General features: G+C 44.8%; 1 protein-coding gene across 2 annotated transcripts; it reads left to right on the top strand.

Moving 5' to 3' along the window:
• The first annotated feature begins 870 nt into the window (after window positions 1–870).
• Window positions 871–17,853, top strand: LOC102454023 (transmembrane protein 178B-like). Of its 2 annotated transcripts, XM_075927453.2 has the most exons (4): window positions 872–1,614; window positions 9,450–9,563; window positions 11,407–11,544; window positions 16,298–17,853. In XM_075927453.2, the coding sequence occupies exons 1-4, from the start codon at window positions 1,233–1,235 to the stop codon at window positions 16,540–16,542; spliced, it is 879 nt and encodes a 292-aa protein (XP_075783568.1). In that variant the 5' UTR covers window positions 872–1,232; the 3' UTR covers window positions 16,543–17,853. The 2 variants fall into 2 exon arrangements, with proteins under 2 accessions (XP_075783569.1, XP_075783568.1); XM_075927454.2 differs by lacking the exon at window positions 11,407–11,544 and having other exon boundaries at window positions 871–1,614.
• The last annotated feature ends 128 nt before the right edge of the window (window positions 17,854–17,981 follow it).

Raw genomic sequence — 17,981 nt, 5'->3', positions numbered from 1 at the left:
CACTTGATGGATTGTCCTGTTTTGTTCATTCCCTTTGAGGCATGTTTTTGTTGGAAGATAGGGGTGCTGGGCTAGATGGACCATTGGTTTGACCCAATATGGACAGTCTTATGCATACAAGCTTCTCATACCCTTCGGCTGTGTCTACATTGGTGCGATCTTGCGCAAAAGCAGCTGCTTCTGCGCAAAAACTTGATGCCTGTCTACACTGGCTGTGAGTTCTTGTGCAAGAACACTGACGTTCTAATGTATGAAATCAGGGCTTCTTGCGCAAGAACTATGATGCTCCCACTCAGGATAAAGCCCTGTTCTTGTGCAAGAGGCCAGTGTAGACAGGCAACATGAATTTCTTGCGCAAGAAAGCCCTATGGTTAAAGTGGGCACCAGAGCTTTCTTGCGCAAGAGAGAGTCTACACTGGCATGGATGCTCTTGTGCAAAAGCACATGCCAGTGTAGACTCTCTCTTCTGGAAGAGTTTTTGCACGAGAACGCTTCCACAAAAGAGTTCTTGCACAAAATCATGCCAGTGTAGACGTAGCCTTCTAGTAAGGCCCTTCAGAGACATGCAGTGCCTGTTATTCTAGAGCTAGATCCTCCTCAGATTTACCGATACCCCTCATGCCTATCTTGCAGCACACTAGTCTGTTCTGCTCATGGTTCTCTGCTGGAGATGATCACAGCAAAAGGACCAGGGAGTGCCAGACCCTTGTAGGTCCATTTCTTGGGGTGCAGGGTTTAACGCTGCCTTGCATTGAAAGAGTTACCAGACTTTCGTGCCCAGCTGTGGCCACTTGAATTAGAGCCAGCTGGGCAAAGCAAGCCTGCGCTGCACGCAGCGTTTCACAGCTTTTCCCGCCCTGCACCAGCAGCGCAGATGGAAACGGGCGGTTCACGGGCCGCAGCGCCAGGCTGAGGCCGCCAGGGGCAAGGGAAGGGAAGGGGACGACGCGCCTGGGGCCTGCAGGCGGGAGGCGCCAGGGCTGCTCCGCTCTCCCCAGCCCGGCCCCGCGCAGGGGGCGCGTCGCGCGGTTGCGAAGTGGCTCCTTGGCAACCAGGGGCTCCCTGCCCCGCCGCGCCGGACTGGGCTGGGGCGGGAGCCTGGCTGTAGCCTCGCCCCGCCCCGCCGCGCCTGGCCCCGGGCGCCCCTCTGACCGCCTCAGGGCGGCGGCGGGGGCGGCCGCCAGCCGGGCCGAGCTCTGGAGGCGCTGCCGCCCGCCCCCGGCGCGGGTAAGATGGCGGCCGCGGCTCAGGCGCTGAGCGGCTCGGGGCTGCTTCTGGCCGCCGCCGCCCTGGCGCTCCTGGCCGTGGCCATCGGCACCGACTCCTGGTACCAGACGGACGCGCGGAGGCACCGCGAGCGCTGCCGGGGCTTCGGCCACAAGCGCAGCGACCCCCCCGGCTCCATGTCGGCGCCCAGCCCGCACCTGCCGCTCCGCGCCCGCCCCCCGCGGGCCCTGCTGCCCGGCCGGCCCCCGGCCCCGGCCCCGGCCCCCGCAGCCGCCGCGGCCCTGGACTCGCACTGCAGCCGCCGCTTCAACTCCACCGTGGCCGGGCTCTGGAGGCGCTGCCACCGCGCGGGCTACGAGCCGGAGAGCGAGGAGCTGATCCGGAAAGGTGCGGGGCTGGGGGCGGAGCGAGGCCGGCCCGGTGGGGGCTGCGGTCAGGCCCTGAGAGAGGGGGCGGCTGGGCCCAAGGGGGGCTCTGTCCGGAGGGGCCTGGCTCGCGCTGCCCGTTCCCTGGGTGCCCGGGTCCCTTGTGGCTCCGCGGCGCATCTCCCGGGGCTGGAGCCGCCGCTGTCCGCGGTGCTGAGCCCGCCTCGCTTTCCAGTGCGCTCCAGGCGCCGGCCTGCCGACCGACCGGGAAGAGCCTTTGGGAAGGGCTCGGGGTGTCTATCGCCCGGCCAACGACCGGCTCTCTGCCGCTCGCCGAGGGGAGCGGGGCTTTCAACCTGGATCGGGATGTCGGGCTGTTCCTATGCCGTGCGGTGTGTCGTTGGGGCTCCCCGGCCTCTGCAGCCTCCGGCCCGGCTCTGCCCTTTCAGATGCCCAAGCTTCTAGTCTGCGGGTGACAAGGCACCCAGCTGCTCTGGCCTTCTAGGGTGAAGGATGGGAGCAATGCCACGAGCTCGGGAATAGCTTAGCTCAGACACTTTCTTTGAGGCATCTCCTGTAGGACAGTACTCTAGGAGAGCACTGCTGGGGACCAAGCTGGTTAGGAGCCTGTGGCTGGCTAGCTTTTCACAGCCAGGTAGGCTTAAAAAGGCTGTTGCAGTGGGGGGCAATGCCTACCTGATGCAGCACTGCTACAGCTGTGCTGTTGTCTTGGCTATGCCTGGGTGTGATGAAGGTGCTTCCCTCCTTGTCCAGTCTGGTCTGCAGGACTTTCCCTAGTCTATTTTTCAAAGTCCTAACATTGGAATTAATGCCATGGCCTTGAGGAGACTCTTCCACATATCCTCTGAAGGGCTTATCCCCCTCGTAATCAGCCTATGATTTTGCTTCATTTGGTCAGTATTTTGGTAAATATTCCAGGCATTGTCTGTCTTTAACTGTAGAGAAAGGATGTGTTCCTTCCTATTATACTGTATGTCCTATCTCCCCCTGCATGATTATCCCTCTGTTGTGACCCAGTCGCCATGGTGGGGACAGAACTTTCATCCTGCTCCACCAGCTCAGATAGCAGGAATGCGTTAAAGATACTCTTTTTAACAATCAGAGCAAATGAGACAGTTGAGCAATTATTCAAACATTATTCTATCTTATTCTGATGGTGCAAACCATGTGCTGTCTGGGTAAGAAGACAGCACCTGTCCCAATGTGCTTACAATCCAGATAGACAATCTATAGAGCATGGTTAGGAAGTAGAATACAATTATATCTTGAAGAGCATGATTTACTGACCCAAGAGATAGGTATTAACATGGAGTAGGGAGTTGGAGGAGAAGCTCCTTGACTTAGGCACATAATGAAAACAAATAGCAAAAAACCAAATGTTTGTGTCCTCCAGCAATGGCTCAAGTCCCCACAGCCTCTGTACAATAGAAGATGGAATGACTGTGGAGCTGGACTTCCTCTCTGAATTCTTTCTAATGTTTAGCTGTGGCTCTTGTTCCTAGAAACGCCATTACAAAATAAATTATCTGCTTTTGCCATTTAATCTACCAAGATCCATTTTCATTTATATTTCCATGTTGGTTTCATTCCACTAAAAGGCAGTTTATTAGTTTCATTTTATTAATTGACCTTGTCATTTAAAATGTCTGCCTGCTTCTGCATCATATTAAGCCATTCTGCTCCTACTGAATGTTTCCCTCCCTCAACCCCTTTGCCCCCACAATTTGAGTTTTACTGTATTCTTCTTTTCTGAAACTTTGCCAAGAGTCCATTCCCATCAGCCAGGAAAGCTCAGGTTTTCCTATGTCATGGGGTCTATCATTGGGGCTCCCCAGTCTGCAGCCTCCAGCCCACCACTGCCCCCTCAGGCTTCCACCCTGCTTCTGGTATGCAGATGGCAGTGGCTTGTCTAGGGCTTGATCCACTCACCTCTTTACTCATTCACATGTGTTATATTTAGGATCAGGACTTTAAATGGATCTGGTTCTTAGTTTTTCATCATTGCTTGCTTTGCTCAGAGCCTCTCTCCACCCAACTTTCCTGGGGCTACTGTTTGTAACCAGCCTCTTCGTGTCAGTAAGGAGATGAATTTGTCATTGTGCTCTTTGGCCAGGGCCATTATTATGTATTATGAACTTGAGATACGGGCAAATACTTCCCTAGTTAGGATCTGTAGGTGGCTACAATTTATCATTGCAAAGCTCTCTTTTTCCTTGCTTTGCTGTGAGCCTAATCTGAAATCTTTTGGGTACTAATAATGGATTTGTAAAATAGAAAACATTTCAGAGACCTTCTGTGACAGAGGAATAAATGAACTTATAAGACTTCAATAGAGATTCTGTAAAAGATTTAAGGAAGGAGCACTGGAATGTGGGAAATCCATTGTTTCAATGCTTTATGGGCCTTTCTTAAGGTTTGAATAAACTAAGTTCACCTTGCTTTTCTAATTATTTGCCTATTCTTACAAGACAAACTGATAATAGTAGTAGTGGCTGGTAATTTGGATGTAAATAATAACTCAAGTTACATGTTAATGTGATTTATCTAGAGACTTTCAAGCATCTCAACCTTTATAGATGAGAATTTCAGAACATAAATATACAATAAGGTAAAAAAGCAGAACATTGTAATGAGCAAAAATTAGACGAGGAAACTGATAATATGGGTGACTGTTCAAAGATGCCTTCATTATATGCTCCCAAAACACACACTCTTTCAATCACGAAAGATTTCTTGGATTTAAAAAAAAAAAATCCTGGTTAAGAAGGAAGGTGGAAGAAGCAATATAAAGCAAAACACATGAAGAAACTGATGGAAATGAGTGCAAGTCAGCAAGCAAGAAATGCTTATAGTTCTTCAGTTAAATTAAAAGGATAAGGTGGGAGGGGAACCCTATGGATAAAAGAGCTAAAAGACAGTTATTTAAATATAATTGGGGAAAAAATCCTGGAAATGGTACAGGGTCACGTAAAAAGGACTGGGGCTTATTTTATAGTATCTTCCTTCTACTGGACCATGCTTTCCTTTTGCAGCACCAGCTTACTCCCTGTTAGTTTTGTCTGAGCTCTCTTACCGAATCCAGGGAAGCAATTTCCACTAGTTGTGTTACTTTAAGCCTTCTTACCAAACAACTCAAAACTTTGCTGACTCAGCCTATACAGACTTGGCAGGAAGACTCATCCCTTCCCCAATTCTGACCCTCATGTTGGTAACTTCAGTAATTATGATGTCCTGGCACTTGCCTCAGAGCCTCTGCAATAATGGCTACCACCCATTTCTGGAGCAGTTCCTCTCTGCAGTAGCACCTGTAGCGTGGGGAGCACAGCCACTTGTCCTTCAGCTTTCTGGAAGACATTGCAGTTCTTTCCTCCATGTCGTGCTCTTTTTCATGTGCAGCAGGCAGGGCTAGTTAACTTTACTTTTATTTTCTCATAATGGACAGTGAAAGTACAAGTACCACCATTTCTCTAGGGTCAGAGGCTTGCAGATAGTTATCTGGTTATCAGTCATGATATGGAAAAGGAAATAGTAGTAAATAAATATTTCCACTCTTCTTGGAAATTAGCAAGAAGATGTGATATCATTAAGTGATAATGAAATACATACTATCCCATCAGTAAGGAGGGAGAATTGTAAATAGCAACTATTACAGTAAACACTTTAAAATCTGGAGAACTGGATAACTTGCACCCTAAAGAAATTGGAAGAGGAGCTCTGTGAACAATTAACATGGATTTTTAACAAAACTTGGCACACAAGAGATTCCAGGGGACTAGAAAAGCCAGCATAGCACCAATCTTTAAAACGGTTAAACAGGATTACCCACAAACCAGAGGCAAGTTCCCTGGACATAAATCCTGATCAAGACTGATAAAGGATACAAGCAGTAGAGAATTTAAAATACGATTAATGCAAATGAACATGGTTGTATGGAAAATGTCTTCTCCAAGAAACTCTATATAATACACATCCAAATTTTGAAAATGTATAAGTGGGGGAATATCAAGCTTTCCTCTGTGTATAGTTATTAGTGAATAGTGTATCTACTTCAAGAAGGGATGTGTAAAACTGGAAGGGATTCAGAAAGAGCTACAAGAATTTTGAGATCTAGAAACATGTCATAATGAGACTAAACAAACTTAATCTGTCTAGTTTGAGAGTGATCAAGTCACCTCTTAACCATCTACAACCGTCTTCATGGGGAAGAGATTTCTGATTGTGCTAGATTTAAAGAGCTATCAACTAAGAGGCATTGAAAGCTGAAGTTTTCATTGAAAGTTGAAGCTAGAAAACCTGACTAGAAATAAGGTACAATTGTATAATAGTGAGAGCAATTAATCTTTGGAGTAATTTGCCTAGGTATGTGGTGGATTCTCTAACCCATACATTCTTTAATTCTAGACTGCACATCCTTATAAAACATAATACACCATAGTTTAACCAGAAAATATGGGCTTGATGGAGAAATTCTCAGTTAAGGCTTTTTGTCCTGTATTCTACATTAGGTGGTCAGACTAGATTATTATAATGATCCCTTCTGGCCTTACATATTTACAAACTTCAAATTCACCATTTGGGAAACACTTCTTGAAATAATATCTTCAGATTCTACCCTACATTTTATAGGACTAGAGTCAAGGCTTAAAATTTAGAAAAAGTAATGGACTGAACACTTTGAAACCAGATGTATATTGGATTTGTATTCTGTAAACATTTAAGCCATCAGGTTTAAATAAAGAGCTGGTGTGTCTTTGTTTTAGATTTAATCAATGTAGTTTTAGCCAACATATCCTTAGTTCAGATCCCATTGGACATAAGTGATCTTTAGAGCAAATTAGCATATACAAATACAATTTAAGAATGAGATTAAAATGTAAAATTACCTTTCACATATATGTTATATAGCACTGTAAATAATAATGTTATCTAATATAGATTTTACCTTTTGAGAAACCCTTCCTAACTGAATAGAAGAGATAAATCATTGTTTGTTTTTGGGCCTATATTGCTGTATCTGTTTCTAATGTGACACTGATTTTTATAAGATTTAGTTAATTTGGATTTTAGTTTTGTGTAGTGTTAATTTTAGTATACCTTTTGATGTGAGGCTTTTATGAATCTATTATGTATGTTAGCATGTAATTGAATAGTTGTGTAACCGCATAAAATTTTAGAGGTTCCATGACTATTTGATAGTCCTGCCTGTATCCGAGGCAGCAGCGTGGGGTGGTAGGTTTAAAAAGCAGCTCCCCGCATGGACCAGCTCCTGCCTTGCTATCCCACACTGCTGCCTCTGATACAGAGGCAGCTGCGTGGGGTAATAGCTGCCCCTGTCGGGGGGGGGGGGGGTGGCCTGAGCTCTGCATGGACAGAGACTGATCCATAGCAGTAGCCCCTGTCCATAGGATGCTGGAGTAGCCTCTGTATGTGGTGAGCTTGGACCCCTCATGGATAGGGGCTGCTGCTGCAGAGCAGCCTCTGTCTGCAGCAAACTCAGATATACTGCAGACAGAGGTTGTTTCATGGCAGCCTTGCTTCCCTCCCCCCCCCCCCCTGCCCCCCCCCCCGCCCTGCTGCCTAAGAGGCAGTGTGTGTGTGTGGGGGGGGGGGAGAATGGCTCTGGAGCTGGTGCTTGGGGAAGCTGACTTTTAAGCTGAACACCCCCCCCCCCCCCCCCCACCACGCCCCACACACACACACTCAGAGCACAGGCTCCTACCTGCTTCCACCTCTGCTATCTCTGTAGGAGGCAGCAAGCGGAGGGGGGGGGCAGGTGGAGCTGGCAGACGTGGAGAGCTGGCTCCCCGCATGTAGCTGGCTCCCTGAACATATCCGCTTCCGCCTGTCGTCCTCACCCTCCACACTGCTGCCTATCAGAGGTGGCAGCGTGGAGGGTGATGCCAGGCAGGAGCTGATAGATGCAGGGAGCTGGGGAGTGAGTGTGAGTAGCAGGTGGATCCAGTGCTTGTGGGGAGCTGGTTTAAAAGCCAGCTTCCCATGGGCACCAGCTCCTGCCTTACTGCCTCTGATACAGAGACAGCAAACGGGGGGAGGTAGTGTAGTTGCCAGGATTAACCGATAAGCTCAGGCTAATTGTGTAGTCATCTACACGCTGACATCCCTAGAATCTATACCTATAAAGTGAACACACTAAAATCCAACCCTATCCAGTAAAGTGTTTAGTATGGTAAATATTAATAGCTAGATATGTAATCAGTGATTGACAATTATTGGAATTAAATACCATGATTTGGAGGATGTGGGCTAAGTGCTTAATTCAGAGCTATGCAAATCTCTTTGTGAATGTGACCTGATCCCATTGAAGTCAATGAGAGTTGGATTGAGTTCTAGGAGTGGATAAGAGGCATCCATACAGTAAAATCCCTCCATATTAACTCTCTAAATTAAGTCTTTACTAACAACATGCAAATGGAGGTATTATAATCTTGTTTCTCTAGCCTTGTTAATAGGTGCTGTAGAAGGACTTGAGAGGGAGGGACATCCTGGCATTACCTTCTTTAATACGGTTTTAAAAAATCTATGCTCTTTAATCTAAAATTCAGTCTATATCAATAATCTGTTACCACATGGGAAAGTGAGATCACCTCTCTCCCATCCCCTTCTCAATTTCTAAATAATCCTGGATTTATGAGGGCCTCTTTGTACTTACCTTTTTTCTTGAGAAGCCAATCCTTCTCCGCAGTGGAGCCAGGTTTGTGCTTAGAGGTTACTGTCCCAATTAATCTCACTACAGAAGGAAATCTAAGAACAGCCATAAATGGTCAGACCAATGGTACTTCTAGCCCATTATCCTGTGTATGACATGGTCATAGCAAGATCCTTCAGAAGCAGTGAACAAAACAGATGATCCATGTCCTGTTATTCAGTCCCAGCAGTGGGAGGTTTCAGGATACCCAGAGCATGGGGTTTTTTTCCCTGGCCTTCACAATACACCATGGCAACAAACTCCACAGGTAGTCTGTGTAGTGTGAAGAAATACCTTTTGTTAAATCTGTTACCTAGTAATTTCATTGGATGACTCTTGGTTTTTGTGTTCTGTGAAGGGGTAAATACACTTCTATGTTCACTTTCTTCACAGCATTTGTGATTTTTATAGATCTCTCTAATATCCATCCTCTCCCCCCCCCCCCCCCATCATCTGTTTTTTTTTCCTATTCCTAACCTTTCCTGTTCCTATCTCCTTTCAAATCCCTATTCTAGAGGTGGCATATACCATATCACTATGAGCAGGGCTCGACAAACCACTGTTTCTACTTGCCCATGGCGAGTAGATTTCAGCCGGTCGCTCCGTTTGCCCCGTTTGCTGGTCTGGTGCGTGTGCGGTGCAGGGCTGGCGAGTAGATCTTGCCGTGGTTTGTCAAGTCCTGAATATGAGGATAGTTGAAATCTCCCATTTATTACTGAATTTTCTGCCATTGTAGCCTCTGTAATCTCCCTGAGCTTTTCAACAACCATTGTCAAAAGCTGAGCAGGACTGTTCCCTAGTATGCTATTAAGGTTTTGTTCACTCCCAACCTATGGGAATGCCACTCTTTCACTCTCAGTGATTGTTTCACTGTCATCCTCTCCCCTTTTGATCTCAGGTCACACTTTGAATGCATGGAGAAACTCACTCACAATCCCTTTTTGTTGTTATTGCTGTCCTATTTGATTGCTGGCTGGAGCTAGTGAGTTAAGTTTGAACTAAGACCATCATGTGTCTGGCATACTGGCCTGGCAAACTCTGCTTCTTAGGACAACAAAGGAAGAAGGTGCTTCCTGAACTCCAGTTTGGTACAGGGATTTTATTTGAACATTGATCTTTCTGTCTTTCAGGAGTTATTGAGCGCTGCACAGCTGTGAAGTACCATTACACTTCATCCTCTCTGCCACGCAACTTACCCATCAATATTACCAACATCATCCGTCAGGACGAGTGGCATGCTCTCCGTAAGTAATCCAGACTTACTAATGTCAGACATCATTACTAAGCAGGGTGCTAGCATGCTCAGAACCTTTCATTTATAGGTTGCTGACATGACTTCAGTACCAAATGGGGCACTGATTCAGAGATTACTGACCATATGAACTTCAGATAGGGAGACTGGAGATAAGCAAATTGTGAGTAAAAAGTGACCCAAGTGTAGACGATATCTGAAATGGCTAGTGTAGGGACCATATAAATTGGCAATAGTGTTGCAGATCTGCCTGAGTGTGATGGAAGTATCACTGCAGACTACTGGATAAACTCTGAACTGGTAGGCATTGGTCAAACTGCATCCAGATAGTACTATAGAGTAACAACAGATGGCATGAGGCCTCTTTCCAGCTCCCTAACGCTCATGATCCCTCTTCCCAGAAAGCACACTAATTCTGACTTTTCCACTAGCCCATCCCCTGCATCTTCCTGTTACCAGTTTTCCTACCCAAACGCCTCCCAGCTGTCTGGTCCCCTGCAACCCACCTGGAAGTACTCCACCCTATCTCCTTCCTCACCTATGTGTCCTATCCATGTTCCCATTGCCTTCTGGTGTTCCTTTTCTGAGGATGAGAGTTACTAGGCAACCCGGCTTCCCTGGATGGTTTCTACCCTATATAACTTACCAGCACAAATTTAGGTGACTTTGCAATTAATGCAACGTGAGTGAGATCGTGCGATAGGCTTGCATGTCTGCATTTTCATAGAGATGCTACACGTGTGTTGTTACAGAGAACTATGGTTGGAGAGATGCCCTAGAAATGCCATAGAGCATGACATTTCTGCAGGCACAGGTTTCAGAACATCAGATTCCTATATTCTGGTCTAAATTTTTAAAAGCAATTTGTGGCTTTTAGTGTGCCCAAGTTGAGATGCATTAAAGTGGCCTGGCTTGCAGCAATTGCTGAGCATCAGTCCTGTGAAAATAAAACTTTTTAAAAAGTAATGCAAGTTGAGCACTCAAACTCATCATGTTTCAAAAGATTGGCCTCTGCTCCAGCAGGATTAGAGGCAAGTGCATGTACTATAGTGATGAAGAGGGGAGCTGAGACCCAGCTAGCGTTATCCAGTGAACCCAGTGCCCCCTAAATGCAGAAATACACAGGGTACACCTCATCTATTTCCCTGCCACAGTCTGAACTCAAGGGAAAACAAACTGCTGGGAGAAGCCAGCCAGAAACTAAATTGACAGTAGCAGAAGGAAGCAGGGACCTCCAGATGTTGAAGACATCAGTGTCTGGATTTTTTTTTTTTTTAACAAATTTTACTAAGGACATTATCTCCCCTGTATTGATTACTTGTTTGCCCCAATCCTCTTCCTCCCATTCTTTCTCTTCACCTCAGCCTCACTACACCTGCCTCCACATTTTCCCCCCTTTCCTTTCCCTGTCCTTTCCTTTGTCTCTAATCCTATCCCAAAACCACCAACAAACAACCTCAGTGTCCAAAACCAACAAAAAAGTTCTAGTTTTAACATGTCTGCAAACCATGAGAGTATTTGCTGTGCTGGTACATTATATCCCTTTAACTCATCACCCTCGGTTCAATTTGTCTTACGCTTCAGGCTAGTGGGTACGGTTCCAGCACAAAGGGGACTGTCTCAGAGTCCCTAGATTGTAGAAACTGCTGTAATGCAAACAACTTCCTTTTTAAGAGATTGCAGTGGGGGAAGTGCATTAGTGATATTAAGGGACAGCAGACCTGATAATCTTAATGGATTGTGTCAGTGTATTCTCTCTACATACCTCTCCTCTCCAAAATCCTGTCCTGGTGTCTCCTTTATTTCCTTCCCCTCTTGCTCCACTTTCTCCTCAGATCTGCGGAGGATGACAGCTGGTTTCATTGGCATGGCAGTTTCCATCATCCTGTTTGGCTGGATCATTGGTATGCTGGGCTGCTGTAAACAGCATGAGCTCATGCAGTATGTGGCAGGACTGCTCTTCCTCATGGGAGGTGAGAGTTTCTCTTCGTTCTAACATCAAACTTTTGATAGAAAGCAATAAAGCCATATCCCAAGCAAGAGTAAAATCAGCCTCATCAGCAAACAGCACAAAGCCATTTATTAATGCAAGAGTTGATGTAACATGGAGACTGAAATTCTAGACACGCATGGCAAAGGAGACAGGGTTCTTCTGAGTTCATGTCAGAGTAGATCTTATTGTGGGGGTGTATACACATACGATCAAAGTCTTTTGAGAAGCAGTGTCATCAAAGTTGTGCATGTCTTCTGTGCCACCTTGTACTTCTGTGAGGGTATAAAAGATGGGGCAGTAGTGACTGTCAGTTCCCTCTTGCTGCCCATTGAATTGAGGTAGAAACCAGTGACTGCTTTACCTGCTACACTCTTCAGAAGCCTTAAACCAGTTTTCAATACATTTGGTGAAAAATTCTGTCTTCACGCTTTCTCTAAAGCAGGGGTGAGGAACCTGTTTTGGGTCAAAGGCTGCTGAGCCCCAGGCAAGTAGATTTTGAGTGCTCCAGCCTCACAGTGGGAGAGCTGGGGGGGGGGCTGGAGTACCAACACAGACTCCCTAATGTCTAGGGGCTCCCCCTCCCCCCCCCCCCCAACTTGGGTCCAGATCCAGGCAGGCCAGGGGCCGTAGGTTCCCTGCTTCTGTTCTAAAAGACAGTCTTAAAGACGTTAATGATTGTGTACAGCAAGGCAAGGGGCTTAGCCATCCCACTTCATGGGAGAATACACTTTTGGTTCAAACCTATCCATCCTGCAATGGACTGATCCTCCTCAAATTGATACAAAGCCTCTTCTGCCTAAGAGTTATGTCCTGAGTAAGTGCTTTGTGTGCAAGTCCTGTGGCAGGACCCACAAGTCCAGGAAAGTGGTCCTCAAGTTATATTTGCTTGGGCAATGCATGTGGGTCATTTTGGACCCAGAGATGACTGACTGAGTGGAGCTCCGGGATGGAAGCAAAGGGAACACCACTTCAAGGACAAAGCTCCTAATTAATTATGCACAAGAGATCCAGTTGCAGTGATACTCATGACAAAGCATACATTTTTTAATTTAAACAGTCAAGTTTAAAAAAAATCAGGGGGAGGATTGTTAATTTTAACTAAAATAGCTAAATGAAATTTAAAAACCCACAAAAATTAAATCGACTGTCATCCAGGTCAACATGAGAAACTTAAAATATTGGCTTCTGTGACTAACAGTCGTCTTCTTTTTCCCATTTGTTCATAACCTAGAAAAGCAAAACAAGCTTTCCTGTTTTTTCAGGTCCCAAACAACTTTTCAATTTGAAATGAATTAGTCCAAAGGAAGAAAATATTCTTTCTACACCAGCAGAAACTACTGCTGCTAACTGAAATTATCACCTCAACAGTCTCTAAATTCAAGTGCTTGAGTGACTTCCAGTTCACTGGTTTGACTTTCTTTAAAACATCATCAGCAAACATGTATTTCTTGAATGGTTCAACCTTAGCTCTGAATTTATAATAGTTGGCATTATGAAGGGATGATGGCTATAGCATGGGCATCCAGCAAACCCCTCTTCAGCAGTTAAGGTTTGATCCTGTTACAAATATTCTCAATACTCAGTAAGAAAATGAGCTGGAGATAGTACCTGTTCCATTTGGTTTTTTTAAATGCTTATAATTTAACTCTGTCATTGCATAGTTCTCTTTCAGAACTCACTCAGTTCCTTCCAGATTTCAATAGCATCAGCAGTAAAACAGCCCTTTCCCTGCATTTTGTTCAAGGCTACAGAAGTAACCAGGGCACTCAGTATGTATTCAACATTTCTCTTAAGCCCAATGTTGAGAACTTTGGCTGTGATAGTGCCATCTATTTTTCACAATTTTGTTCACAAACTGTCATCAAATTAGGCCAGTTCTTCATATATTGCTCAAAACATTTCTCCACTGAGTTCCATTGCACATCTTGTGGGAGAGTTAGCTTGGTTCCATTTTTCCCAGAGCAGCTGCTGCAAAGCAGTAGTTACAGAAGTATTTAGCAATTTTAACAATATTACTTTTTTTTCTGGAACACTGAAGTCTTTGGGTAGGAGGTGCATCAAATGAGCACTGCAACCTTGGCTTATGACCACTGTGAAGGTTTGGCAACAAAAGCGCGGTTGATGTGCAAGTGAAAAATAGTCAAACTGTTTTTTCTGCCTTCTATTGTCAACATTTCATGGCCACTTTGTCAACAGATAGTTTTGCTGTGTGGGTAAGCATCCCCCAGTGCCCTGTTGTGGAAAGGTAGTGCTGATCCCTGCACTTCTGGGGATTCTCTGAGTTCTCCTGCAGCATTCTTATCTGTTGGGAGCAGCATCATGAGTAGCTCTGTGAGCTGTCTGCCCTGAGGAATGTCAAAGCACCATAGCAGTCTCTTCAGCCCTCCCCCTGCTGCAGCAGTGTGCCTACTATTGTGTTTCTAGCAGGGCAGAATGGGGTCATCCCGACGATTTACTCTTTTTGTTTGTTCCCTGAATGGAGCAGCTCACTCAGCTGCCAGATATTTCACAGAGCTTTGAAAGAGGAGGGGTGCATGTCTGCAGGGCAACAGAGATCCAAAACCTGAGCATAACCATCAGGGCAGGCATTGTGGGATATTGATGGAAGACAGTTTTCTCAACAAAACTGAGTCCACGCTGGCTCTTTGTGGACAATAAATGGAAGGGAAAGACCCAAGTCTCTTGCAGGGGAGGAATTTTTTTTTGTTGCCAAAACTGGGTGTGTTTCCCACAGAAGTTGCATTTTAGTATGTATGCTCTCATTGTTTTGTCGTCAAAAGGCAGTTTTTAAGTGACAACCATGCCAGTATAGACAAAGTCCGCATATTATTAGCTTGACACTTTTCACTCTCCTAAATTTCTTATCTTGAATACATTTTGTAGCATGGTCTAGGACCAAGCTTTGTACTAGGCATTTTGCAATTTTCCTGCAACATCTGCTTTGTTGGGTGGACTATGTCCTGGTCTTAATGACCGACCATGTTAACGAAGTGTACGTTTTCAATCATGCAGAAAGGAGTTTGCTGCATAAACAAACTGGCCAATGTTTTTATCAATTATCTCCTGTCACCTGCTGGTTCGTATCCCAAACTTATCTATGGTTGTTTCTGGATTTTGGGGTTGTTTTTGTTGCTACTGGTATACTGTGGTGTGACATACATGTGACTGAAATCCTACCAGTGGCAGATAACTCTGAAATTATGGAAAATGATGGTGAACTTGAAGATATCCTGTATCTTGAGGATGGATTCTTAAAAGTCAATGCAGTTATTTATTATTACTGTACTGCTCATAGTATTGTCAGCAAATGCAACTTTAAAGGTGAAATTGTAAAAATATCTGCTTATTGCAGCAATTTTTTATCATAACTGCATCCAGATGTTACTCTATAGTACTAACTTTATTTTTTGCACAAATGTGGGCATTCAAGAATAGTCCAGAGGGAAGACAGGTAGTCCTTAAGAAAAGAAGTATGAAATCAGTTTACCAACCTGAAGATCTTGATTGTTCAGACATGTTTCTTTCATCATCTTAACCACAGCTTCCCTTCTGAGAAGGAATACTTGTCATGTTTTATTGGGGTAACTAGGCCTTGCATTTCTTTTTTAGGCCTGCATGCAAGATGCAAACAGTGTGTTTTACCCACAGAGGAACTTTTACAGCCTGCTGCTATTATGGGTTTTCCCTTCTGGTGAAATTGTTTAAACAGCATATTCCAAAAGTCTGAGGTCTTTCTAAGTGTAGCCTTCATTGATTTGAGATCTACCATACCAATTTCACTTTTCTTTCTATGGCCTGTCCTGCCCTTCTCACATTTATGTCCAGATCAGTTCTGCCCCCCCGATATCAGTGAAGTTTTTGAAACTTTGCATTTTTAGGGAGAATTAAAGGACTAACTCTGTACACAAATATAGAGGGACAATAGGGTTTAAGTCTGTTTATTTCTCACCTCTCTATTAAAATTTTTTGCTGTTAACAAGCACGTTATCTGTGGAGACAAACCCACAATTTGACAACTACAAAACTAAGCATCTAATGGAAACTTCTAGACTGAGTCCCATTGGGTAAATGGAAAGATTAACCTAAATAATCTGTACAGCAGTCTCTGGAACCCCATAAGAGTGGGTCCCTAATCCATGAACAATGGAACCTTACTTACAAAATGCTTCTTAAATGTCACATGACTATAGTCTCATACTATAGAATTTGATCCCTATTCTATGATGAGATGCATTATAGCTCATATCTAAATTAAAACTATTTTTGAGAAACCCTATCTAAAGTATTTATTTAAAAAATCCAATTTAAATAAAAAAATCTTAAATATTTTTTTAATCCACTCTCTCATCAACTCGACTATGCCAGGTCCCTGAGAAGAGTAAGTTGGTAGGTAAGCATCTCCTATTGACAGTGTGGCATAGACACTGTGGTACGTGTTACCTCATTCATGTACTGCAAAATAGCATAACTTTGGTTGACTTATCACAGTAGTGTAGATAAATCCTAAGTTAGGCAGGACTGTGTAATGGTGTGAGAAGCTAATCTGAACAGCTGGAAAACTAAATGTGCTGCATTTTGGGTTTTTTAGTTTCTCTGATTTACTGTTTTAAAAAAAAAAAAAAAGCTGCTGAAGAGAGGCCGAGGCCTGACACTGCCTTGGACAGAAAACACAAACTGTAGGTACAGCTGCATTGCTTTGCAAGCCTCCTAGTCTTTTTGCTTTTCTTCTGCAGGTACATGCTGCATCATCTCACTTTGTACCTGTGTGGCTGGGATTAACTTTGAGTTGTCTCGCTATCCTCGCTATGTCTATGGGCTGCCTGAGGATATCAGCCATGGCTATGGCTGGTCCATGTTCTGTGCCTGGGGAGGCCTGGGACTTACTCTTCTGGCTGGATTCCTCTGCACATTGGCCCCCTCGCTCAATGCCTCTCGTACTGCTGTACAGAAACCCAGACATGAAAATGGAGCTGTGTGACCTCAAAGAGTGCAGGAGAAGACACTCCAGCAAATACAGCCTAGGTAAAGCTGTAGGCTAACAGCACTGTGGGGATGGTGCTATACCTGTGGAAGAAATGAGGAATGTTAAAGCTGTTTGGCCAAGTCCTGTGGTGTATGCCACTGTATGATTCTCCTGCTACAGACTCGATGCAGGCTCTACACCAAGCCAGGGTTTGACTTCTAATGTGCTCTTTTATATAAGAGGGATTATCTCCTGTGTTATTTGAAACACTAACTGCACCTGTGTTCTAGTCCAGTTGTGGAGGAGTCTAGTTCATTATAAAAATATAACTGCATGTGCAGGAGCCTGAATGTCCTTCAACATGGCTTGGCCCAGCCCGCCAATTTTCCAGAACATCTTGGAGCTCCAGATGGTTAGAGCACACAGCAATTTGTCATTTCCCCTCAGTACGGACTAATCTGCTGCAAAAAGTGAGGCTCACTTGAATGAAGGCTACCTGGTGGCTACCAGCCCCCTCCTCCTTTGGCAAGGGGGAAGTTGGTCCCTCTGCTTGCTACCTTACTCTTCAAGCAGCTGAACTTGGTCATTCTTTAAGCAGCAGTAGCATCTGCTAGCTAATGCACATGATCCTAGTTACAAATATGTGCAAAAGCTAGGATCAATGATCTACAAGCAACCTTCACTCACTATAGAGCTGTTCCAGAACAGGATCAAGGTGCATTTGTCACAGTGGAAGTGTTTCAGCTGCTAGACTCACCCTCAAGGACCCCCCTCTCTTGAAGAATGTGATGCCTACTTGCAAAGAAAGAGCTCTTGGTGAAAAGAATTACTAGCTTTTACTGTTGAGGGAACACTTTAATCACAATAGCCTGTTGCCATCTGTCCACCAGAAAGAAGCGTGGCTTTTACGCTATACAGAGACCATGTATGAAATTGAGCATGAGTTCAGCTTTGTCCTCACAATTGTCCATCTGGAAGGTGGAAGACAACCTGTGCACAGCTCAACTGATGTCATGTCCTTTAACCAGCAGAGAACCATTTTTGGAGGAATGGATGGTAAGCAGCTTGTTAACCAACCCACATCAGCACTAGGGCTAATTCAGGAACACAAGCCAAGCTATAGCCAGGTACAGTTTTCTTTCATACATACCATCCCCTCCTCCCAGCTTAAAGTGCACAGGCAGTGGGATGTTTACAGTATTTCTGTAACACAGCTGAATAGCATGTAAGTTAAACAGTGCTAAAAAAAAATCAATGTATTTATAAAGTGTCATTTTTAAATGGAGGTTGTGCGTCTCAACTGGCATTAAAGTACTGAAAAACTTGTTTACTGGATGGATTGTTGAGCTCTTTTCCACAGTACCATCACCACCATATTGGTAACAATGGCCCTTGCATCCTTTGTCAACCTGAAAGGCAAGGATCCCAGGTGGAACTGGTAGCAAGGAGATAAG

This window comes from Pelodiscus sinensis, chromosome 5 (assembly GCF_052426305.1).
Source record: "Pelodiscus sinensis isolate ZL-2025 chromosome 5, ASM5242630v1, whole genome shotgun sequence".
NCBI lineage: Eukaryota > Metazoa > Chordata > Testudines > Trionychidae > Pelodiscus > Pelodiscus sinensis.
The sequence above is the reverse complement of the archived record's forward strand: the minus strand, read 5'-3'. Positions and strand labels throughout refer to the sequence as shown.